At 40.7% G+C, this 26,370-nt stretch overlaps 1 protein-coding gene across 6 annotated transcripts in view; it reads left to right on the top strand.

Moving 5' to 3' along the window:
- VSNL1 (visinin like 1) overlaps nt 1–26,091 on the top strand; it is a 92,440-nt gene extending 66,349 nt beyond the window's left edge. For all 6 annotated transcript variants that reach the window (XM_039385483.1, XM_027750741.2, XM_027750737.2 and 3 more), the window contains exons 3-4: nt 23,672–23,887; nt 24,791–26,091. In XM_039385483.1, the coding sequence (XP_039241417.1) occupies nt 23,672–23,887; nt 24,791–24,988 (414 nt within the window). In that variant the 3' untranslated portion in view covers nt 24,989–26,091. The remainder of the gene's footprint in view (nt 1–23,671; nt 23,888–24,790) is intronic.
- Nucleotides 26,092–26,370: the final 279 nt, after the last annotated feature.

The raw sequence follows: 26,370 nt of genomic DNA on the forward strand, positions 1-26,370 counted from the left end.
GGTGCAGCCAGGAGAAAAGCTCTCAGTGGAGAATAACTGCAGCTCATCCGAGGTCTCAGCTGCTCCCTGTGGGAGGATGTTCCTCCCTCCCCTCTCCCTCAGCATTCCTCTGACTGGCTGTGCAGGACTGATTGTAATATTTCCTTTGTCATCTAAAATACCATTTTGTTATTTCAGATCAGGATTTTTGAGGAAGATAAGTTGTTTTCAGCAAAAACTGTTCAACATGGAGGAGCTCTTGACTACACAGCCTCCCTCTGCTCAGGGTTTGGAGGGACTGTGGGGACATGGTTTACAGAATGAGCTGTATAATCTAGGTCCACATTGGCAGCACAAGTCAGAACTGGGCTGTCAAGTGTAGCACTTCTCAAAATGAAGAGCTTTTAAAATGCAAAATGCAAAAAATTGCTATACAGGAGACTAGATTATAGTTCACTTGAAGAAGTAGTTTCACTTAATGCTGAAAAAGCCTTTGGGATACAATCCCATTTCATCCAACCTGTTTGCAAATTAATTATGCTAAGCAGGTTTTTTAATTACATTGCTTGAAGGAAGAGCAGCAGAACATGTAAATTCCATAAGAGAGAAAGCAAAAGGTTTCCACTGCTAATTATGGAGCTAAATTCCACAAATGCAGCTGTAGCATGATTGGGCAGAATTATTTTAAATGAAGTCTAGAGAAACTCCTCATCTTTGTTTTTGTCAATGTCCTGCAGTGCTCAGTTGTATCACACTGGGCATGACATTTTTCCAAAGCTTTAAGACTTACCATTATGCAACTTTTGACAGTGGTACAACAGCCTGTAGCAAGTTAAAGCACTTGGCTCTTGCTTGGCAAGGATCCAGGATAGCGTTTGACTTGCACTACAGTGGACGTCTGTGCAGTGTGCCCAAGTGTTTCTCCTTCCTTGAGATTTGTGAGAAAACCAAGCAAGAAGTGTGTGGCATCCACCACCACCATCTAGTGGTGATTACCTTCCAGCTTGATGGATAGCTGTTTGGAAAGAACTACGCAGAATTATTCTGGAAATTGGGAAAACTCTCACCTGGGGCTGTTCTACCTCAGTGCATTGCTGTATTGTTTATTTGTTTACTTAGTGAAAGCATTAAAAAAAAAATTCTGTTGGTAAGTGTGTCCCCATGTAACAGCTGGAGAGGCCATGTGAATGATCAGTATAGAATCTGAAATGTGATGTGAAAGAGCACTGTTTTTTATAAGATTTTTGTCACGTACACTTCCAAAAGCAAGTGGAGGAGTTTTATAAGATAAAAACTTTTAAAAAAATAAGCATGACTGATTTTGGCATGTTTCTTATGCTGAGCAGTTAAAACAGCACTGGTAATTGCAGAGAAGTATTTAAATCCATAATTTTTAACTCTATACTATTCTTTTTAGACACATACTTGATTTGTCATTTTTGCAAACAATCTTCAGACAATTTGACTATTACATGTAAAAATACTTTATATAATAGCATCAAGAGCAGATTGTTCAAGACAGAACCCAAAGTATCCATGTGGAATGTCCATAAAATGCTTGAAGAGTCACTCCAGGTTACAAAATATTATGTTCAAATCACTTAACTTTGCCATGTTGGAGTCTAAACGAGTTATGCATTGGGCACCTCCAGCAACCACTTCCTGAGAGGATATTTCATCCTGCCTATTCCAAGCGTCCTCCTAATTTAAAAAGATCAGTCTCCTGTTGGAGGTGACTGTTTCTTTTACATCCCTGTTGAGGGAACCTTAATAACAAGCTGAGATGGAATACCTGGTTTTGGGACAGATAAAGTGTGATAAATTTTTTCCAAAAAACCAAAGGCAGAGTTATTAGAGAAAAAGAAAAAAAAAAAATCACCATTTGCTCTTATATATCAAAGATGAATTTTTAAATTTGGCCTTTATTTAAAAAAAAAAATTAAAAAATATTATTTTTTAGTTAAACATAGTAATCAGAGTTTTCTGTTCTGATGTGCAATTCAGAGGCTCCATCTTGCAAGCTGTAAAATCATCTCTTCTCTCGTTTCCTGAGGTGAATACTAGGCATTTCACATGAGCTTTGGAAATTCAGGTTTTTCTCTTATTGTAAAGAAAAGGCTTTGAAAAGGCAGCAGTAAGGAGTTCTGTTTACTCATCATTTCTGGGTGGACCCTTTATTCGAATTATGTGAATTACAACTTCATCCTCTCCCCACACTGCCCCTGTCACTTGGCATGTTGCTGTGACTCTTGAGAGGGACCCTGGGCTGAGGAGTGGGTTGGTGAGACGTGGCTGTGCAGGCTGTTCTGCAGTCCCTGGTGTCCACTGTGACCCTCCTCAGAGGCAGCAGTGGGACCAACGGTGCTCATCATAAACTCCTCCTGAGCCAAGATGTGAAAATCAGCTCCATGTGGGGAAAGACCCATGCTAAGGTCATCTTCTGTGCTGTCGTCCTCTAAGCTTGTTTGCAGCACCTTCTTCCTTCTGTCTCTTTTTTGTGGCCATGGTCTGCTCTTCCCTGGCTCCATGGCTCCATGTGTCTGCCCTCGCATCTGCTGGTCCTGGTTTTGAGCTGCTCTTGTTGGAAGGATCAGGAAGCAGTCTGGGACAGTGTGGACCAGTGTTGTGCTGCCACTTCAGTGGAAGAACCAGCTGGGGAGCTGGCCCTTGGTCTGAGTTCAAGGCAGCGGAGTTGCCACAGCTGTCTTTGAACTGCTTTTACTTTCGTTATCCTCTGTTTCCTCACAAAGATTTATTACCCTTGAGATATTGGCACTAAGAGAAAATGAAGCTTTTTGTAAGGGGGGTAGAGATCCTCTGTCAATGCCCAGTCAGTCCTTGACCTTCCTACTTAGACTTTTAACAACATTGCAGTTCTGATGATATGTTATATTTTACAATTAAACAAAGACCACCATCTCATTTTACGTGGCTGCCAGACAGCTGTCAGATATTAATGACTGGAGTTTGCTATGACCAGAACTGGATTAAAACTGGTGACCTACATGTGAAAGACTTTGTATCTCATTTTCTTAAGCTACTCACCCTTAGATTTCTTTGAACTTTAATGCTGTTTTCTGGCTTGCTTTTATTAATCATGTTTACTGGTGTCTGTCTGCTTTAGTCAGTGAAATATCTGGGTTCGATATTCCATGGTCCTCTTTCTTGGATCGCACACAATTTTTACCCATCCTAATTTTTGTTCACTCTGGTTGATCTTAAGAGATCTAGAAACTGGATAATAACCCAGGAGTAAGAAGATCAAAGCTTTTTACATCTAGGTCACTACTAATAATCCAGTGGTGGTCATTAGAGCATATGTTTAGCAGCCGATGTAAATTCTTTCAATCCCCTTCTTTGTGGTTACAAAATAAAATGTGCCTTTGCTTGATTGGCACTTCTGTTGACTTCACAGGGTGTTTGACTAATTAAGAACAAATCTGTGAGCAAGGCATCTATTCAGGATTTGATCCCAGTTTAGTAAGCTGCTTGGTGACTGCGGTTGTTTCTCTAAGGCGGGAACCAAATAAAGGATCCAGTGTTGGAAAATTAAGATGCTCCAGACTGTCAGTACAGTTTAGACCCTGCCTTGCCATGTGCTTCCATTATGGGGGAAGATTGTTGGTGTGGGGGTCCTATGGAAAGCCTGCAGCTGCTGCATGTTTCCAGAGAACACTGAATATGAAGAAATAAAGGTTCTAGGCAGAGATCCAAAGCAGGGATGTTGCCAGGGTTCAGTCTGCATTTCACTCCACTAGCATACAAATTTTCCAGACAGACTGGTTCAGCAATTCAGATGGTCCCACCCCAGCTCCTGGACAAAGCAAGTGAGACACATGACACATACACGTGTAAGAGGCAGCTCTGTGTGCTGCATAGCTGCTGCCAGACACCCAGTACCATGACGGAATAGAGAAATGCTTTGAATTTTGTCATACATGCGTTTGGAAGGAGAGTGATGCTATTAGCAGTGAGATTGTCTCCTGAAATGGAAATACATAATTCAGTTTGTGGTTCAGTTAGTTCTATTAAAACTTCGTCTTTATTTCTGCTGTCAAAATATATTTAGAGCAAAACCTTCAAGTTGAAGGCAGGAAAGATTAAATTTCTTTTATCTTTTCAAGTTACACTGAAAAGAGATGATGGTGGAAGGGGATTATGGAGATGCAGCAGTGCTGTAACCTCCTTGCATCTGCTTGCCAGGTGAGGGAGGACATGCCTCCAGGATTTTGATGCAAGCTAAGGAACATGGGGGAATCTTCCTTCCAGTGTCATAACTGTTCCAGTGAAAATGGTCACTATTTTCAGGGCCCTGGAGCTCTGCCAATTCCCTGAAGCTTCTTGGGATGCTGCCTAATTTTTAGCAACCCAGAAGTGCTGAGCAGCATTAGACACTGAGGCCCCCCACTGTGAAAGCTCCTTCATGCTTCATACCCTCCCTCAGCTTCGGACAATCTTTAAGTAAAGCTGAAAACCTGGCATTAAACAGTGCAGTGGAAAGCAATGAATGATGCAGTATTCAAATGTAAATTACTAAGTAAGTGGTTGGGACTTGCTCGGAAACATAACACGGACATAAAAGCCACATCTTAGCTCATCGTCTGGCCTTGGCATTTGTTTCTAGTGCCTAAAACCAAAAACCAATCTTTCCATGGAGAATTTGGAAGAAAATTTAGATTCACAATCCAAGGTATTTAGAAACCCAGATCTCACCTGCTTTACATGGAAACTGTAATTCCTGGGCTTTTTGGAGCAGCCAGAAATTTGCCTGCCCTCTCAGTAGTGCACTGTTTGCTTTCATGGCTCGAGAGCTGTAGATGATTCTGATGTGCTAATTCTTTCCAGTATCCAAAATTCAGAAAATACTGTTTCTTGTAGTTGTGCCTGGACTTCTTGGTAATTCTCCTGGGGAGAGTTACGTGCTGCCATGCCATGCAGTGTGAATAGCAGGTCACCTCCTCTCAGTGTCTGTATGTTGTGTAACTAATGCCTGTATGTTGTATAACTGATTTGCACTGAAACAATGAACTTTACACCTTCTGGCATCAGCCCTGGGCATGTTGTATATGTGATGTTTGACCCTGCAGTGCATGGACTCTGGTGCTCCTGGTACATGGTATACATGCTGTGCTTCACTGGGGACTCAGACTGCAAATGCAGGGTGGTCCTTTATCTGGGAATTTGAGTTTTCCTAAAGGCTACCTAAAAAAAATGCCATGCTTTTTTCACCCGAAAGTCCCAGGCAGATGGACCCAAAGAGTAGTAAGGTGATCATCATGGCTGGGCTTCGCGAATGAAGATTTAGGAAGGCTCTATCCACGTTTGTTACAAGCACGCTGGTGGCTAAAAAGGCCAATACAAGATAGGCATGTCCAGTTGCAAAAGGCACAGCAGAAAGACTCCTTAGGTGGTATATTCTGCAAGGCACAGTTCTTTCTGCATTGTCTTTTCTCCTCAAGGGTGATCCTGTGTGCTTTCTCAAAAGCATCAGCAGCGTTATAGATGGTGTGTCTCCAGACTTCCTGATTGGAAGCCAGAGTAGACCAGTGATGAAGATCAATATGGCCAAGGCTGAGATGTTGTTTCAGGGAGTCCTTGTATCTTTTCTTCGGGGCTCCTCTCTTGTGGCAACCGGTGGCAAGTTCACCATAAAGCAGGATCTTAGGGAGGCGGTGGTCCTTCATCCTGGAGACATGCCCTGCCCAACGCAGCTGTGTTCTTATCAACATGGCCTCAATACTTGTGACAGGTGCTTGTTCTAGAACAGATGTGTTGGTCACATAATCGGACCAGTGGATGTTTAGGACTGTACGGAGGCAGCGTTGATGGAAGTGTTCTAGGAGTTGCAGGTGGTGGCGGTAGATGACCCATGATTCAAATCCGTCTAAGAGAGTAGACAGCACTATGGCTTTGTAAACACTGATCTTGGTACTTTTCTTCAAGTGTTTATTTCTCCAAACTCTTTTATGAAGCTTTCCAAAGGCACTATATGCCTTTGCTAACCTGTTGGCAACAACAGTAAGGTGATAAGTCAGGTATAAAGGTGGTAGAGTTTGTTTATGGGTTATTTTTCTGTGATCTCACAAGTTCATTTGTTTTGTTGCTTGGTTTGCTGGTTCTCTGGTGTCCACCTATGTGGGTAGGTTGTGGGATTAGACTGATGCTAGCAAAGCACTCAGAGTTCTGTAGGTGTGAAAACAGCTCTTTTTTTAATTGAAAACCTGTTATTAAGTGCACATCTTACAAATTGGTATATCTGGCTACATCTACACACTGTTGCCTCTCCTGAGACAATGGGATCATTGATATCTGTCAGGGGAAAAGCACAGACTAGTTTGCTGTGAGTAGAAAATGTACATTGCCCTCTTGTGAAAACACAGCTCTGCTGCAGCAATAAAAACAGCCAAGGATACGTTTCAGCTGAAAAGTCAACATATTCTGCCACTCTATAATTATAGCACAGGGCGGTTGTTGCTTTAGACTGACATCTCAGACAAGTGTGCTCACAGGACAACACAACCAAATCTTTCCTATTTATGTACACAAGGTAAAAAAAAAAAAAAACAGGTTTTTTTTTTCCCCCTTGGCTCTGCAGTCATCCTGGATTTTAATCACTTCATCAGCATGCTGGATTGTGCTGTCATTGTATCACTGTGGCAGCTTCACTTGTATTTGAGCTTCATGACAGGTCTCAAACACAGGATACTGTGACCTCAAATTTGCATCCCATTCAAGCTTCAGCACCACACCATCCCCTTCTCTCCCTGTCATTTCAGATCAGCAGTTGGAATAGTTACTTGTAGACTGCACGTAATTATGCATGTTATTGGAAATGCAACAGGACTGTCTTATTCACTGGTGTATCTGGAAGGGTTGTAAGTATGTCATCAGTTTTAAGGCAGAATGAGGAAGTAGCACTTTATATTTCAGTTGGGACTTAAAATCTTACTCTTCACTGAGATATTCTTGTATTCAGCCTGTGGTCATGCAATCCTTCATAACCCCAAGAAATCACAAAGTTCTCACCTGGAGTGGGATTCGGGTCATGCCTGCTGTTGGGATATATGACCTGTCTTGGGATGTATCACCCATCAAGGTGCAGCATCTCTCTCCACTGAGCAATGAGCATTGAATTGGTGTTTGTTAGGCTGACTGTTAAACTACACGACAGACTGTTTAAACTCATCATCTTGCAAAAATATTTTTTCAGCAAGCAGTGCTACCAGAAAAAAGATGGTGTATTCACAGATGACTGATGTAGGTCCTGTGGCACGGATTGGATATCAGGGCTGTCCACAGCTGAGGGGGTGTCAGAAATCTGGTGAATAAGGGAAGTCAGATATGAACATTTTTGAGGGCAAGGCTGGAAGAAGTATTGATGCTGACAGCAGGTAGAAATGATTAAATTTAAGACCTTCTCTCTCTGCCAGCGGGGCTTCATTTAAATTGAATTTAGACAATTTTCTTCATGAATAACCTGGACAGCTGTGAAAAAGCTACCTTTTTCTGTGCTCGCTTCAAGTATACTCTCACTGTTTCCCAAATTATTAGAGCCAAAACGTTGACACAAGGAGTCTTCAACTGGCAGATTTCTATGAAAATATTGTTCAGCTCTGGGAGCTTCCAAAGAGTTGGTGGACTACTTGCACCCTACCAGGAGAGACCGAGCTATCGAAGGTACAGGCTCTTGCCAACACTTGTGTAAGAAAGGAAGAGCAGAGCAACCTCAAAAAGCAGTCTCTGATTGACCTTCATAGATTTCGGTGCTGTCAGAATTCTCTCCTCAGTGTACTTGAACAACCCAAAATATTGCTTCTTACTGCTAATGATGTCTTCTTGGGCGAGTGTTTAGTGAGAGCTCTCAAGCTGTGGTTTAGGATTTTGCTTTCTTTCTCATGAGCTGTCTCTGCCCAGGGTCACAGCAGATGATGCTGCTAAATCTGCCCTGGCAGCTGGACTAGGTATCCTCTGGGCTCCATCCCAGGTGCATTAAGAAATGCCAGTGTTGTGTTTTCTAGTTGGACCCTAGACCCCAGCCTGGAAGATAAGTTTCTGTGTATTTTGAGAGCACTAAAAAGCATTGGCACCCCGTAGGTTGGTAGGCTATTGTTTTTCTTCAGATATGTCCTGTCCATATTTCAAGTTTCTTCTCTCCTATTGTTTAACAGGGACTAGACACAATTCTCCTGTGTTTCTTGTTCAGTAAGTATTTGTTACTTCCTCAGAGGCTGAATTCCCTGGCTGGTTTGTTGAGGGTCATTTCCTGGGCAGTATTTCACTCAGGTATTTGGATGTCACTGAGGAAAGATGCAAAGACTTTTGCAAATCTGCTTGTAACTTTAGTTATGAAGGTGTTGCCGTGTCTCCATAAAGATCTCATGCTGTGAGAAGGGGGAGGTTGCCCTATTTTTATAAGAATGTGAACTCTAAAACCAATGAAATGCCAACTTTTCATATATTTTTAAATAAGATTCCACGTGGTGTGAAACTAGTTGTGTTCTAGAGACAGCTGCCTTAAGAGAGCGGTTGTTCATTGAATGCCTCTTGAGATGGATTATTAAGTGTTTAGAGGCTTTGACCTCTAAAGTCCTTTGACCATCAAAAAGACACTAAACCAGGAGTGTGTTGAGTGTGTTGAGAAAGGAGTGCAATAGGAGAGGAAATTCAGAAAAGCCCTCATGCTGAAGAAAAGGTTACCTATGTGGTAATAGTAACAACCGAGAGAAAGCTTTCTTGTTTAATTCTCATCTTCTTGTGACTTTGGTTTTGATATTTTTTGTTTGATTGAGAATTTAATATCTTACTAGAATTAGCTCATTATTTTTTATCCTTAATTACATTCTAGTATGAAATGTGAGTCCATCAAGTAAGTATGAAGTATGTGTCATTACATCATATATGCATAATGTATGTTCCTCTAGAAACAGCTTGTCTTTAGAGAGCATTATATGTGGTCAGCTCATGGAGGAGATATGAAAGAACTTGTGGATATCAGGAACTGGGCTGTATCCCCCAGCTGTAAACTTTAAAAGGACACTTTGGGAACTGGCATTACCAAGAACAGTGTTCCTGGGAGACTCACTCTTGGCAAGCATAAACTAGCATCCTTTTGGAAAGCAGTTGGTAGTGTAATAGTTTGGTCATGACTACGTGGTTTATTGTTCAACCATTAATGTCTATAGGGCTTTTTAATCATCTTTATTGACTCTGGGGTACAAGAGTATTAAGGATGATGCAAGTGCTGCTCTCACAAGATAAGAGAGTGAACTTCTCCAAAGGCACATATGACTAATCAATCCTCCTTTGAATTCTCACCCCAGTACTGAACTCTTTTTTTTCCACTGTTATTGTTATTGTATTCTTGTGTGCTTGCTAAGAGCTGAGTAGCTGTTGTTGTGTATTCATGAAAGCCTACAACCTGATTTATTTAACATGTTTACCAGAATACTTGAGGGGAAAAGTCAAATCTATTACTCATATTCATTACTCAGTGTGGAAAAGTAACAGTTGCTCCCCAGTGTGAGATAGTTACCATAATTATACTACTGGGCAGTTCAAATTGCATCACTCTACATTTTTGAGCATGTTTTTGAGGTAATGTTTATTAATGGGAAAGATTGATTTTGATACATCCCTCTAGTTATGCTTTGCTGTGTCTATAAATAGACCTTGTATTTTCCTGCTTGCATGTGGATTTAGTTGGACTTTCAGGTTTTTAGAGATTTGTTTTGTAGCTGAGGGGAAAAATTCAAACAGACCTGATTTTGAAATGAAATTGCATTCACCACTACAGTGAAGATGTCAGTTTTGCATTTGTCAGGCTTATAATTTTATGCACAACTAAAGTGATGCTGGTATCTTCAGCTGGTCTGGTGCACAGAGGGAAACTTAATCCAAAGAAGAACATGTAGCTACACTAAGCCTGTGTGATAAATAAAGCAGCAAAGGATTAGAGAAGTGTATTGCTCAAGTGCTTTTTATTGTGTCTTCCTTTCAGCTGACTCCTAATTATGTTATTGAAACTTCAGTTACTGTGATGATGTCAAATAGTGCATGCAGTGAGATATCCTGGTGCTGGAAGAATGGGCATGAGTGGTAACTTTCTTTTAAGCATGCATATTGATGAATTTTTTTGTGAGTATAGTTTTGTCACTTTTTAGATAAAGATAATTCTTAATTAAAGGTAACTCATTCTCTGCAGATTTCAGATATTTTTTTATTTTATCCCTTTGTATGGTCTTACTGCATTCTAGTGTTGTCTTTTACAGACTAAGTACATGAATAATTGTAAGTCTTAAAGGAACCAAGTGGCAGGTAAGCTCATAGCTTGTTGACTTTTCTGTAACAGAAGAGGCTACTCTACACGTATCTTTTTGCTTCAGAAGACTTTTAATCATGGCAAAAAGGTGCTGAAATTCAAAGTTACCATGTACTGAAGGATTTAAAGTTACTTCATCAGGCAAATGCAGGAGGGGAGGCAATCTTTCCTCTCGTTTGCAATGCTCTAAGTCAACAAGCAGCATGTTCGAGTTTATACTAATAAGTTTACAGATTTCCATAAAATGAGCCCTTGTGATCGTGTCTGATAGAAGAGTGGATAAACCCACAGAAAGCCACTGGAAGGTGATAATCCAAAATTACACTTCTGAGGAAAAGGAATCTGTGGGTGATTTTCCCTCTCCAAAGATTTGGCTCATGTAATCTCACAGAAATCTGCATCCTCCAAGAGCTGATTTGAGTTGTTTGGGATGAAACCAGGGAGAAGCTGTATTCTCTAGGATGATATTGTCTTCTTTAGCTGACCAGTTGCCTAAAAAGGAGATACCTTTGGGAACCATGTAGTACTGAGTACCACTAGTATCAATATCCACGTTTTATCTCCATTGGCTGAGCACAGTCAGTACCAGCACAGCAGCAGCATATTCAGGGACATGGCAGTTATCCATATGGCCCATGGGGAGATTTTCCACATCTCTTTCTACATATAGCAAAGAACATAACTGATGGAGAAAAATAAATTGTATATGATGAGAATTTTCCCTTCTTGCACTATTTTAGACAAAACCCAAGAGTGTAATGCTCCTTTACATGATTCCATACATCCCTTTGAAAGTCTTTGTTTAAGATCCTTTCCCCTTAGGGGAGCTGATCTGTGAAGCTAATAGCCAAGGAGACAGTGTACCTGAGAACTGTCATTGTTTGAATACCTGTGTTTTTTTCTAGACCTGCCCACATATCTTCTTAATTGCCAGAAGGTGACACAGTAAGTTGTACCATTCCCATCTTCTTTTCACCCTCGAGAAAATCCTTTGGAATCAAGTCACAAAGAAAAGTCTTCCAAGTTCCTTGCACTGTCTTTTCCTTTTCCTTACATGTTAAGCTGTAGGTGTTACCCAAATGCTGCTCAACCAAGACTCCTAGATACTGTGACTAGCAGTAACAGCAAATAATAATTATTCATGTGGAACACAAATGTGCACAATACTTCTTGTAAATAAAACTAGTTCATTTTAAATATCAATGAGTTCAACATGTTGTCCTCTTTCTAGACAGGAACTGATTTAGTCCACTCTCTTGATATATGTCTCTATATACATAGACAGATATAGATTCTCTAGGTATATATAGATATAGATGCATGATCCCTTGCACCAGAATGCTGATATTTTAAGGTTTTTATATACTGTTGGACTTGTCAGTCTTAACACTGAACTTTGAAAGGGTTTATGGTATATGAGAAAGCATCATGGCTGGGCTTCGCGAACGAAGATTTGGGAAGGCTCAATCCGCATTTGCTACAGGCACGCTGGTGGCTTATGAGGCCAATACGTGACAGACAAATCCGATTGCAAAAGGCACAGCAGAAAGATTCCTTAGATGGTGTATTCTGCAATACACGGTTCTTTCTGCGTTGCCTTTTTTCCTCAAGAGTGATCCTGCGTGTGTTCTCAAAGGAGACAGCTGCGTTATAGATGGTGTGTCTCCAGGCCTCCCGATTGGAGGCCAGAGTAGACCAGTGATGAAGATCAATATGGCCAAGGCTGAGATGTTGGTTCAGGGAGTCCTTGTATCTTTTCTTCGGGGCTCCTCTCATGCGGCAGCCGGTGGCAAGTTCACCATAAAGCAAGATCTTAGGGAGGCGGTGGTCCTTCATCCTGGAGACGTGCCCTGCCCATCGCAGCTGTGTTCTCAGCAACATGGCCTCAATACTTGTGATAGCTGCTTGCTCTAGAACAGATGTGTTGGTCACATAATCTGACCAGTGGATGTTTAGGATTGTGCGGAGGCAGCGTTGATGGAAGTGTTCTAGGAGACACAGGTGGTGGCGGTAGATGACCCACGATTCGGAGCCATATAAGAGAGTCGACAACACTATGGCTTTGTAAACACTGATCTTGGTGCTTTTCTTCAGGTGTTTATTATGCCATACTCTTTTGTGGAGTTTTCCAAAAGGGCTATATGCCTTTGCTAACCTGTTGTCTATCTCCCCGTCGATCTTACCATCTGAGGAGATGAGGCTACCGAGGTAATTAAATATGAAAGCATAGATATGAAAGAAAATACATTATCTTGGAAAGCTGTCTTCTTAAAACTGCACTGTGTTAAAAGAATCTGTTTTTATTATTATTATTCTCCAGAACTGGAAGGCTTACGGAGGGATGGGTCTCCTAGGTAAGGCTGTGCAGAATTTTCAGAAGGTTACCTGAAAACCTATCTGCTTTCAGCTTCATTGCAGAAGAAAACTTCTGAGACAGACCTTGCAGCAGATAGAAATGTGGGCCTGATTTCAAATTATTCAAAACTTCCTCTGTGAGTTGTTGGATTGTTTTCAAACTCAGTACTGAAAGTAAAAGTCAACAGGATATGCCTAGGGACAACAGGGAAAAAAGAATTATGCCAAGTTGCCCACCTGCCTCTTATTGGTTATGTCAACTATCACTGCTGTTGCTACCATCCTTCCTGCCTCTCCCCTCTGACTTTGGGATCTATTTCATTCCCTTACCTCTTCTCCCTTTGGGAAGTATCAGTTCTCTGTTATGCCTAGCTACAGCCATTTTCCTTCTTTTTCTGCAGTTTCCTTTCTGCAGTACTGGGCTATAACAACTCCATATGTATAAGAATTTTAGGAGGACATATTACATAAGTGTATGAGACAGGCAGATATTTCAGGCATGGGTATTTTTTCTGCAGTTCCATCTGTATATTCATAAGATGGTTGTCAGACTTTAGCAACTCGTGTTTCAAATCCCTTTTTGGCTGGAAATGGCACTTACTGATGCTTCTATAGTCCTGCTCTTTTGGGAAATTTGCACTAAGGACTTCACAACACAGCAGGCATAGCATTCAAGTTAATACTCTGAACCTTTGGAACCAAAACTCACTGGGAAAATAAAGCCTCTTTCAGAAATGAAAACGAGTCAGATGATCTTTACTGGGGAGAGAAAAAAAAGGAGGAGGGGGGAGAAAGAAGTGTCGCAGATCAGTGTATTCTCCATCTGGTCTGTTCCCAGATTCCTAAAGAGATAACATAGTGTCAAGTAAAAGAATGTTATATGAGGTTGGGGCATAGCTAGAGTACAGCAGGATCCTGCCATTGTCATAGCCCTGTGCTGTCACTGACCTTGGGGTAGTGGAAGATTGTGCCAAACTTAAAATAAATAAAGTGTTCCAGTGCTGCTCCTCAGTTAAGGAAGATCAAAGAGAAATAACAATTAATCAGTGGTAGTTGTGGTGTTAGGGACTAGCAATACTAATTGTTTTGATGAGAATTTTCTCTGAAGATTTTTTTTTATTAGCACTGAGTAATAGCTGATCTGCTGCTGTTATTGACCTCTAGCACTACCACAGCTCAATAAAGTTTCTTATTGTCCAAATCTAATCAGAGAAAAGCTGAGACTGAAAATCGATTCATTTCCTGCTAGTTAATGACTAATTCCCCACAAATGTGAATATAGAGATTAACTTTTCAGGTTGAATGTTTTTTTAGAGGTAGACTCTCCCAGATGGATGTTTGCAAAGAAGAAGAATGGCTTCTCTTTTCCCATCCATCTTGCTCCAACCTCTTGGCATATTCTTGCTTTTTACAGTGGGTCTTGCTTTATCATAGCCTGTGGCTTATGCTTGTTCTCTGGTCTATTAACCAATGTCTCACATGACTGCAAAAAAATGGTATTGATAATTCATGGTCAGTTCCTAAATTCTCAAATATTTCTTCTCCGTATTCTTCAGATGAGCATTTCTGCAGTGGCTGAAAACACCTGCAAGACACAGTGACTTTGTCCTTAACAATAATGTAAGGGCTAGTCACAGTCTTTGGAGGTCTGGGTGAGACACAAACTCTTTACTGATCCCACTTTCAGCCTGTATAAGTTGTGAATTTTCCCCTGTGAAGGGAAGAAGTTACATTTCTTGGCTCATCTTTATGTAAAGAACTAACAGCTACTTATAAAGCCTCCCCGTGTGTCTGTGCATGCATATGTGTTCACAGCATTAAAGCTACCGAGCAGAGACATGAGCAGTAAACATCCATGGGGTTTGGCAGCTCTCCCCAGTTCTTGCCAGCTCTGTGACTCCCACAGCTGCAGTATCTGAAATAATCACAATCCTTTTTTGTATTTGTACTCCCAGCACACCTCTGAGGTGGGGACAGCTCACAAATTTACACATAGAGAACTGAGTCCTGGATCTAAACAGACATTTAGATTCTGGTGGTCCACAAGATTATTCTTTCCAGAGGCTGAGCCCCATGGCTTAGCTGCTGCTGAGACCTATAGACCCACAGCTGTGGATGGTGCCCACTCCTTGGGACCCTCTTGCAAGCTGAAACCAAGTGGCTGGAGGCAGGTGTCCTAGGTGGGATATTTCTATCTTACACTGCAGATGTGCAGCTGTACCAGACTCAGCATCTTTGAGGCAAAAGGCTGGAGGGCTTCTACTGTCAAGATTAGCTCTGCTACAGTGCATAAGGATGTGGGTTTTTTTCATTTTTCTGTTTTGTTCCTGCTCTGCAACTGATGCTTTATCCCTGATGTCTTGTTTTTATTTGCCTTGCTGCAGAAAACAGTGTTCTGTTTTTTTCTTTGCAGCAATGAATTTTGCCACTGTTAAAAGGTTCAGATCTGAATCCTGTCAGACTGAAGCCCAGATCTGTGTGTATAAATCCATTGTAATCCTATGGGGTAATCTCTTCCCTGATACTTAGCAAAACATAATCAGACTCCTTTTTTTGGCTGACTTGAGAGAAGAACTTGATTTCTATGAAGGAATACAGCTGGTAAAAGCTATGCAGACCTGCAGTACTGGGTTGTGGCATTGCATGTTCCAATTCTGCATATTTCAGTGGGTCGTCCCAGTGGACCTTTTGTTTGTAAAGCATAATAAAAAGGCTCAAGTTGAGCCAGGAAATGGCCTTTCTCCCAGACACTGAGCAGGGACCCACCTGCTTTGTGTGTGAAATGGCTTGGTACATATATGACAGGCTGGAACGAGATAATAACCTTTCAAAGGTTGAATGGGAGAAGGAGAAACTGGAAAACTATGATAATATTTTCCTTCCAGTAGAGGCAGCTGTAGGAGGAACACAAAATGAATCTGATTTCTGAAGCAATGTATATTTTTTTACATGCAAGCAAAAAAATACATTGATGCAGTTGCTTTTTTGCATATTCCACCAGTAGAAGCTGCAGTCCTACACATGGACAGGCTAAATATCATAATCTACTTTGGTGATACTGCTGTTTCTTGATTTACATTAGTACCTTGGAGTAATACACTGAGCTTGGATTTCAGAAGGTACACTCTGACACACTAGTACCATTTTTATACATTTATTTGTATTTTGGAAGGCAGATGAAATACAACTTGCAAACCATGAACAGTTTATTAGGCCTACACTAGCCCTTTCCAGCTTTATATGCAACATGAAAATAGCTTAACAAAATAAATTTTTAAGCTGAATAGCCTGGTAATACACACAAGATGTGGTTGGGCAAGATTGGGCAGCTTTGAAATAGCAGCACAAAAATCCTGCTGCTATTCCAGACAGTTTTACATGCACCATTAACCCGCAAGACCCAACCAACCTACCCATCTTCCTATGACTGTGGAGCAGAGACCAGGATCCCCTTCAGCCCCATTAGTGCAGCACTTGCTTCATGTGGAGATCAGTGGCATCAGTGCTGTAGCTGGGGGTGAGCTGTTGCTTTCAGACCTCTCCTAGGATTTCTCTGCGTAAGGGAGTAACAGGGCAGGGTGGGGAGGAACAGAGGAGAAGGAGAAGGCTGAGAAGAGGGTCCCCATCTCTACCACAATTATGAATATCATGTCTGGATCTGTTACAGCATCCCACCTCTAGCACAGTGCAGAAACATTATCCTGTTCCACCCAGAATTTCAGTAATGAAACTAAATTGTAACCCTCACTTCATTTTTTATATGTATGAATAAGACAGCCCCAAACTTTTCAAAGGCATGTGATGTGCCTTTCTGTGCTGATGTGCTGCTACTCTGTGGCTAAGAGCTGGGAACAGGACAAGAACATCTGTATCTCTGAGATCCAGATCCTTTAACATCTGATTAAATTGTTAATGGAAGGATGAATAGCTGCTGAAGTTAATTCTGCTTCTGTGGAGCTAGATTCTTGGGTGCTCATTCACTGCTTGTTATATCTGCCTTAGAGAGCTCTGAGGCTGAAATCCTTTGGGGTTTTCTAAATGCATCTAAATAGTTTTCAGTTAAAGGGCAGTTGGGGATAGGAACCACAAAAGAGCTTAAAACAGTGAAGTGTGTTTAATTGCCTCTGGGAACTAGATCTCCAAGGTCTAGATAGAAGAGTTGTGTGAGAAAAGCCCTTGAAAATCCACAGCCAAAACATTTAGATACTTAGAGAGATGGAAGACCTGGCTATGGAGAAGGTTGCTCAGTGCCTTTCATTGCCTGTGTCCCTTTGTGGATTTTGACCTGGTTGCCTAAAGGCCCTCGGGGATCTGGACTTGAAAAACAACATTTGGATTTGTTTCAGTTCATTAAAGATCTCATCCAATGAATAGTAACTCAGGGGAATCCTTTAACAGAACTAGAAATTGGTAAGGAAATACTTTCAGATTGAGCATGATCATAAGCCCAATTCAAAGCTCATTGAAGTAATTGGATCATTTGAATTGGCCCATACTGCTAATAATATATGTTCTTCTAGGTATTGTAGTGGTTAAGATGCAGATTTTAACTATATTTAATGGAGGAAATACTCAAATCCAAATCTTCTGTCTCCTAAAGCAGTTCTTCAACCACTAATTTGTTAAAAAAAAATAAAAATGTTTGCTCTCTTTCCAGTCCCTTTAATATTAGTTCACACAAGTTGTTCCCAGTTTGGGAACTTATGTTTTCCTGACCTATACTGTGCTGTAGCTGGTGTGTTCCTCTGAGCAGCCTGTTCATCTTGTCTCAGATAGGGAAGGGAGGCAAGTGTGAGGTTTCCATGTCCAAGCTGACACCTCTGAGCAAGGAAAGGATGCTGCACCATCCCACTGCTGCGATTTGCCTATGAAAGCCTGTTTTCAGCCTGTAGGCAAGCCCTGAAAACACTCCAGCCAAAAGTATGTAGAAGATAGCTGGGCCTAATCAGAGAATTACAAGGGCTAGAAATCTCCATGCTTTGGACTGGGAGAACTTACTTTGCAATTAAACCCATAATTTAACCTTAATGATCTGCTCGCCCTATAGCCAGGCAAGGGAGAAGTCTCTGACACTTGACCGATTCAGGTGGCTCTTTGGAGTCACCTCTCCAGTGATCACATCAGTGATCCAGGGTTTCGCCGTGGCTCTCACACCCACACAGGCTCCTGCTCACAGCCCTGACCTGCTCAGCCTTGCTTTGTCCCACTGGTCCCCCTCACTCCCCGTCAACCTTGGTGGGATGATCTCTGCCAGCCTTCTCCTCTCCAGCACAGGGCAGGGAGGCAGCTCACATCTCACATTCATTTCACTGACTTACTCCAGAGAATAAGGGTGAGATATAACCTGAATAAGAGGGGCACATTGTGTCTTATCCACTTCTTAATCCACTTGAAAATCTTTCTTTTATCTATTTTAAAGGTGTTTCTGTCCTGACCTGCCCTTGAGCTGTGTAGTCACAGTGCAGTCAGATCTCTTGAGAAGGACAGATGTGCTGCTGCATCTTTTTGTGGTGGTCTGGTAGTGCCCTTGTTACATTAGTTTTCATTGTTTTTACAAGGAGATGCTGGCAGGGACAGGCTGCAGCCCTGTGGGTCACCTTGGTACCAGAGTGGCACAGCCTTCCCAACAGGTCCTGACAATCACAGTCTGGGCATCTCTTCCCCTTCTCATGCCTTAGAATTTGAAGTGCAAGAGTACAGTACATTGCAGTAAGTTACAATTTATTTTTTTTTTTTAATAAAGGAGACAATTAAGGAGTAATCCTTTTCCTTATTTCCTCAACTTCTGTGTTTGTACTGCTGGCGGGAATCCAGAACTTCATCCTCTTACAAAACTAGCAAGCAGAAACTCATCATAGGCATCATCCCCAGTGGTCTCAGCTCCGAGGAGCTGTAAGACCAGGCTTGACCAGCAGCTGTCAGCATCTGGGTTCAAATTTAAGAGTTTGCTATAAAAAATACCTGTATGAGCTTCCAAAAACAGCCAAATTTTCTGATTCTCAGAGTGCTCATGTTCTGCACTAACAAAGGTGAGCTGGGTGCCTAGCAAACTTACAAAAGGGGGAAAATAAAACCTAATACAGTAGATAAGAAGGGTAAGTAACTTCTTCCTAAAGGATAACAGCATCAGTTGTGCAAGGTTTTTTGATGGGAGCCAACTGTGAGGCATATTTTTGCTTGCTGGTCCCAGACAATGCTTGTGCCCCCTCATCCCCCTTTGCTGTGCCAGCCCTCAGCAGAGCTGGTAGTGCTGAACCCCAAATGAGGCCAGGGGAATCAGCAGCTGCTTCTTATACAGAAGCACTGTACCACCTTCTGCTTCCCCACCTCCTGTTCTGTACTCCAGCTCCCACCTCGGTTCTGGAAGCTGTGACCTCACATCAGTGACCTGGGCCCATGTAGGCAGCGTGTTCTGCTTTCTGTACACTACTCTAATTCTGGCTTTCTCTATTTTATAGCAGAGTTTCCCTTTTAATAGAAATGCATCTCAACCATGATAAAATATCACGTGGAAAACAAAGTACCACTCAGGCCAGTCTATAGATTGGCTCCACTCCACCTTACCAAGGAAGGAGAGACTCTTCTGTTTCCCACCCTGTCCATCACTGGGGAATTTAGAGAAGCTGACTTTATGATTTTTTTCTTTATCTTTAGCCATATGCTAAATTTTTAGCCATATGCTTTAGCATATGCTTTATGCTTTTGCAATAATTCCCTCCCAAAGATGATCTGAATAGAGTTTATCACCGAGTTATCTGTGAACAGCATCACTTAAAAGAGGTTAAAGCAGCTGCAACCAAGCAGATAAATATTTCCAGGTATTTGATCAGTTTTGTCAAGAGTTACATACAATTTGTAGATGATATTTGCTAGATACTCTTATTCCAGGACCGTTTGAATGCCCCCTATATACCAGAAAGGTGTCCAGAAACAATGTAGGAGCTAAGAATCTGCAAGACAATCCTCTCCTTCAACATTTAGAAGCAGAATAAGGGAATTTCTTTTAATTTTCCTTTTTCCTTTTCTAATTGGCAGTTGTCTGTAGAGATAACACTTTGTTCACACCCCAGCACGTTGATCTAACAGGTTAGAAAACACACAGACCAAGCAAGAGACAAATCATAGAATGGTTTGAGTTGGAAGATAACTAAAAGATCATTTAGTTCCAGCCTCCTGGCATGGGCAGGTACACTGTTCGCTAGACCAGGGAGACCTTTCACTAGATGAGACTAGAGAAGCAGAAACAAAGGAATGAACAGTGTTGGGTAACCCATGGTGCTGGCTGCTGTAAAAAGCCTGGGCTTTTTTTGTTGCCTTGATTTCTGGAGGAAACAGGTAAAGCAGGAGGCAATGCTGGTGTGTAGAGTAGACTTTTCAGTGGTAGGTTGCAGTAGAAGGGAACTGGTTACTGGAACTGGCCCATATGTAGACTGATCACCTGGACAAGAGTTTGCAGAGAACACTGAAGGCACCAACCCTCCAACGAGGCTCTAGTATCTGAAAATCTGTTGTGTTTCTTTACTTGTTTCTGAGGTATTCACTGAACTCATACCAGAGGTAGACTAAACTACCCTCTTCATATTCCCCTTGACAAAAAATGGGTGTTTGTCTTCCAGATCCCTGTCTCCCATTGTCACTTGGATCGGACTACTCTGAAAGTTGTTAAAGCCTGTGCCTTTATACTTTGCTAAGGCCTTACTGTATTTTAATATTCAAATAATGTTTTACCAGAGCTGGCTTTTTTTGCTCTGTAATTGTTTTAGTTTTCTTTTACTCTGTGTCTTATTTATGAATTGTTTCAAAGCAGGTCAATGGAAGTCTTCAAGTAGGTTTTTAAACAAGTTTTGACAATGTTTTTCAGTTGTTCTGAGCTTAAAATAACACAAATCAGCAGATACAGACTGGAGAAGAGTGTCTTCAGCCCTTATGGACTTTTTACTGCATTTGCTCCCTACAGGAAGGCAAATAGAAACAAAAAAATTAAAAAAAAAAAGGCATCAGTTCTATTTTTTTCACCTTACGAGGCTGTAAATGCCAGGGCTTAGCTCTGAGCAGTACCACCACCTTCCTCACTTCAGAAGTGAAAAATTGAGGTGTTGTCTGTGATAAAAAAAAAAACTAGAAGGATGTTTTTCTCCCTGCTACGTGGTTAAGGGTGTAACTGGCAAAGAGGTAGTCACAGCTTGCTGATGCTCCTCTAGTGGGAGACTGAAAAATATGTTCAAGAATAATTTAAAAATGGTCTTTGGAACCTCCAGCCACTGACCCTTCTAATTCCCTGCTTTGTTCTTGGGCTCTTGCATGTTTTTGGGTGTCTGCCATTTCTTAGCCTTTTGTATAGGTGTTCTTCTTTGTTGGAATTTAGTTCTTTGGTCCTAGCAGTATGTTTGTGCCATTTCTGTATTTTGGTTCACTGGACAGTGAAAATAACAGTCCCAGTTCTCTTCAGCTATATTTACCTTTCTTTTATAGGGACTGTAGAGTGACAGTCACAGGAGTACAGATAGGTCAGCATCCTCAGCAATAGTCAGCTCTAAACAAAAATAAAAATGTAAAATTTTGAAGTATTTTGTTCTGTAACACATATGTCACAGGGTAGTCATCAGTACAGATTTAAAAAGTAAGAGATACGTCTTTTCTCCTTTGAACAGCCTCTCAAGAATAGAAGGGGGGGCTTGGAATTCATGGTATGGAGGCTTGGAATACAAGGGATGAGAGCCATTTTTTTGTACTCTCACCTGTGGTCTGGAGAGGTCCCCATTCATCTGCACTCACATGTAAAATTAAATATCACCTATGTTAACATCTGCAGTTGGTACAGGAGTTGGAGGAGGGAGGTAGCTCATGGAGAAGAGGAAGCAGTGAGAAGGATTTTCAGTAACCTGCAAATAACATTCAGGTTTTGGATTCACATTCACAAAACTTTGTTCTGACCTGGCTGAATGTAGGACTGTGAGCCCAAGGAGCCTTCCTACAGAGGAAACTTTCTTTGGTTTGACAAAAGTTTGAGGTTGTCACTAGAAGAACAATTCAGCAAGGTCTGGTAACTGCCAGTCACTGCAGTCCTGAACTGTATCACAGAACTCGTATTTCTTTGTATGTGTTGATAAGCCCAATCATGATTATATTTAAAGGCCAGAAAGCAGAAAGTTCAGAAAGAGCTGCAGCAGTACCCTGAGGTATTTACAACTCTGTCAGTTTTGATTATCAAAAAAGAACCGGGCTGGGTTGAGTACAGGCACAGAAGTTACATTTTCAGGGGGGACAATATCAAATACTCTTTCAGCTATTGGAGACAGGGCATAGAAGCAGTGGGTGGATGCTGACCCACACAAAGTCAGATGAGAAAATGACAACTTTAACAGCAATGGAGTGGGTACAGCATCCCGGTCGCTTGATGACTCCACACCATGTTCAAATATCCTCCCAAAAAGATACTTGGGAAGTGAGATGGGCATATTTGATACCACTTCTGGATTAATACAGCAATTTTTCATCCCTTTTGGAGTAATTCACAACAGGACAATATTTTGAATGGATGGAGCTGGGCAACATTTAACCCTGCTCTCTCTTTTGAAGGGAAGATTTTACAATGACTATAATGCATTAGGCCAGAGAAGCAATTGTAGCACTCCTCTTCAACAATGCAAAGGTTATCTAGAATCATGTCTGAAGAGCTGATATCAGAGAAAACAGTAAGTTGAAAGGAACCCTTCAGGATAGGACCCCTGTGGAAACACAGCTGTGGCTTCTGACATGACCCACATGGCCACATAGTGCAGGCAGGTGGCTGTACACTAAGTTTTGCATTTTAAGGGCAAGACACAGTATCCAAATGACTATTTGGCTTCCTGAAATGAAAAGCAGCAAAGACTTGCCATATTTAGTCAGACAGTTGTCAGTGCTGGTTTCTGTATATGCTCCAATATCCCCAAAATCTGCCATGAAATTTGAGTGTATTGTTCAAGAGCGCTTACAGGTGACCACAGCAAGCATCAGCCTGCAGAGGAAGCTCTGGACAGGGAAATATAAAATTGTAAAATGGAGTTCCACTTCCTTGGCTGCCACTGAAGACTTCTGTTCAAACTGACATTATTAAATGCAGTACTTACTAAGAATTGGAATTTTAAAAAGCGCAAAATGAGATAGCTCTCAAATGGGGAGTAATGCATGTTTATATATTAGGAGCATGAAAACCTCCATGAAATTATGCTGGGAATATAAAAACAAACATTTTTTATGTATAGTCCCTGCACTGCCACAGGACTTCAGCACTGATTTAAAATTGCGTTTCTTAAGGGATGTGTTTTCTTGAGTCTGGCTCACATAAAGTCTAACTACTGGCTCAAATGTCTTAAACCATACATTTTCTGAGGGGAAAATACATCAACTGAAAACCTACATGTTATGGTCATTTAAAATATTCTGTTAAATTACAGTCAGTTGCCGTGTTCACTGATAATGTATATTAAACATGAAAAGCATTGCAAAGTATTGTTTAACTGAATCTCAGTTCTCAGGTACTTGAATGTTGGTTGGCAGAACAGAACACGTGTTCGTGGAGTTTTTTATAGGTGTGGATTTTTTTTTTTTAAATAACTGAAATTATATAACAACAATCCCACACATACACTTTGTTGCAACATGTAACAGGCTGGTTAAAATACTATTAACATGCACTTTGTTTTCTGTATTTCATAGTCAGAGAATATTACACACAATTTCCCATTTACATTCATTTACACTTCATTTTAAGGTTCATCTAGTTAATTTCACTTTAAATTAGCATTAAATATATTTGTAATATAGTCTGTGGCAAAGTGAGAGATTTTTGTAGTAATAGATTTTTTAGTTATCATTCCAGAGTAACTATTAGGAAACCTTCCATTGCAGATCCTCAGTTTCCCACACAGCTCACCAGCCACTCTTCATAAATGCCTCACTGCGGTATTTTGCAGGCAACTATGTAGCTCGCTCCTCTGCATTACCCACAGTTCTATGAATTATATTATTTTGCAGTTCTTCCCATATGGAGATGCTTCAAAGTTTGCCCAGCACGCCTTCCGAACCTTTGATAAAAATGGAGATGGAACCATCGACTTCAGAGAGTTCATTTGTGCCCTGTCCATCACCTCACGGGGCAGTTTTGAGCAAAAGCTGAACTGGGCCTTCAACATGTACGACCTGGATGGTGATGGTAAAATTACAAGAGTGGAAATGCTGGAAATTATAGAGGTGAGATCAGTATGACACTCAAAAATAACGTCAGAATATTAATAAAATTTGATTCCTTGTTCACACAGACTTCAGATGTTACTCACACCAGAGGCTGGTATCATTAAAAACACACATGGCACACATTCATCCTACTCTGACTCATGTCTAAGTGGTACAAGCATTAACTAACATATTAATAGATGTAATCTTGGAGAATTACAGAGGGTACATATGTGCACATAAACTTTTAAATATCCAGAGATTTTTTTTTTCCTGATGAATGGATTAATCACAAGAACAGCCCAGCACAGGATTTACAAAGCCCATCTCAAAGTCACTTGACACCCATGAAATTACTGGATTGTAGCTCAAGTAGCTGAGATTAACTTCAGATGATTACAGAAATTTACAGGGATAACAACATGCTATTTTAAGAGAGCTCTCACAGATGGGCTTTAAGATGACCACAACACATAAGAGGAAGGATAAAGTTTTCCACCTTCATCATCTGCCAGCTACTTGCCACAGTAGTTAATACCAGATTGTGCCCACATGTACACACAGAAACCTATTAGGTGATGACTTCTAAAACTTATTATTCAAAATTTACGTGAAATATTTCAAATAAGCAGTTGACCCAGAGAATAAGTTACAAGAGTTTTGCACTGTGAAACAGGAAGCCAAAGAAATTCATTCCAGGATGCAAAATGTAACCACCAAAATAAACCTGCATCTGAGGAAAGTAAAATATATTCTTTCTTGTTTTAAGTGCCTGGACATTGGATCCTAAGAAAAAAAAGGAAAAAATCTTTCGAGAAACTGGCAATCATTTTATTGTTAGAATAGATTTCCAGAATTTGATCACATCAAAAAATTAGATTGAATTTTATGTTAAATTTTACATTTGGTTTCTTTCCAAAGGCTATCTACAAAATGGTGGGCACTGTGATAATGATGAAGATGAATGAGGATGGTCTGACGCCTGAGCAACGGGTAGACAAGATCTTCAGTAAGATGGATAAGAACAAAGACGATCAGATCACACTGGATGAATTCAAAGAAGCTGCAAAGAGTGATCCGTCCATTGTATTACTCCTGCAGTGTGACATTCAAAAATGAGCTTGTGTACAACGCGTCATAGACTGCACAGAAGTTTAATGTTCCATTCAGTTTGCAGCTATTTCCACACACACAAAAATTTGCTTGGACTACCTATAAATGGACTTGCTTCTTGTGTTTGAAACACTTGTGTGCATGAGAATGTCATTTGCTAAAGAATTTTAAAAGTATATATTATAAAAATAAACTGCCACAACGTGACGTGTGCAATGTCATTTCATAACAACCCTCTTCCTCTGAAGCCTGTGCAGCAGGCCTGTGCTGCAGTGAATTATATTATTTATTGTTCATGTTTTACTGATGCTAGCTCTGTGTCTCCTAGACTGAGTAATGTTAGTGACACTGAATTCCCATGGTAATGTTAACTGTTTATTATAAATCATGTCACCATTCTGCTGTAAAGTAGTACTGGACAGACAGAGGGGCAGAGCTCTTCGGCTCCCGAGTCTGATCCACACGTGCTTGTATTGTCAATGGATATAAATGTACTTCATTTGCATGCCTTTTAGGTTTGCCTTAATTCTTACCTCATTTGCATCCCTTCAATCTGGAAAGAGCTATGTCAGAGGAATGCAGTATATTTAAAAAAAAAAAAAAAAAGAAAATCCTGCTAAAATTATCCCTTTAATTAAGAATATATAAATATATATATATAATGTTTAAAATATTGTTTTATTGCAAGTTTAAAGGTTTTATTGGAAGTGTATTGATCTTTGCCAGAATTTTCAAAAGCTTCCACAGAGGTTGCAATATATATGTCCCAAAATAAATTTATAACATTTGATCTTTTCCCCTAATTCTTATTTCATGTCTTCAGCATGGTAATAAAAAAAAAAAGTTCAATCTCTTTAATTATCTGTCAGTGTACACTGGGAAATATATATTTCATTATGAAAGCATGAAGAAAACTACTTTGCACTCACTCACTAGGAGAGTCATATTATATGAAACCAAATGTTGTAGTTCTTGTATTTACCAACAGAGCTGTTGTTGGTGCTCTAAGATGCTACTGCTAAGATCTAACAGCACACCTACTAGACTTGTGCTGATGTAGCTTTTTAAACTAGCTGCAAGTCAAATACAGTTTATTTGCTTGGCCTAAACCTGTTTTTTAATGTTTTTCCTTCCTGAAGTAAGAGTCTTTCCTCTTACTGTATGACACTAAACTACTCTGGGTTCGATGTAAACAGACATGTTAAAAATCATTACTGATAAATGAGCCATAAAGTATGATGATAAAGGAGGGACAGTGAGGAGAACCGTCCTCTTCCTCACTTGTATGTGCATAAATCAAGTTTCCCTCTATCCTGTGACAAGTACAAGTTCTGCACAGCCCTGGGAAAGAATGGAGAACTATCAGACTGCAGAAACTGCAGATAAAA

Source organism: Pipra filicauda, unplaced genomic scaffold, assembly GCF_003945595.2.
Source record: "Pipra filicauda isolate LSUMZ 115617 unplaced genomic scaffold, ASM394559v2 scaffold412_size1447426_pilon, whole genome shotgun sequence".
Taxonomy (NCBI): domain Eukaryota; kingdom Metazoa; phylum Chordata; class Aves; order Passeriformes; family Pipridae; genus Pipra; species Pipra filicauda.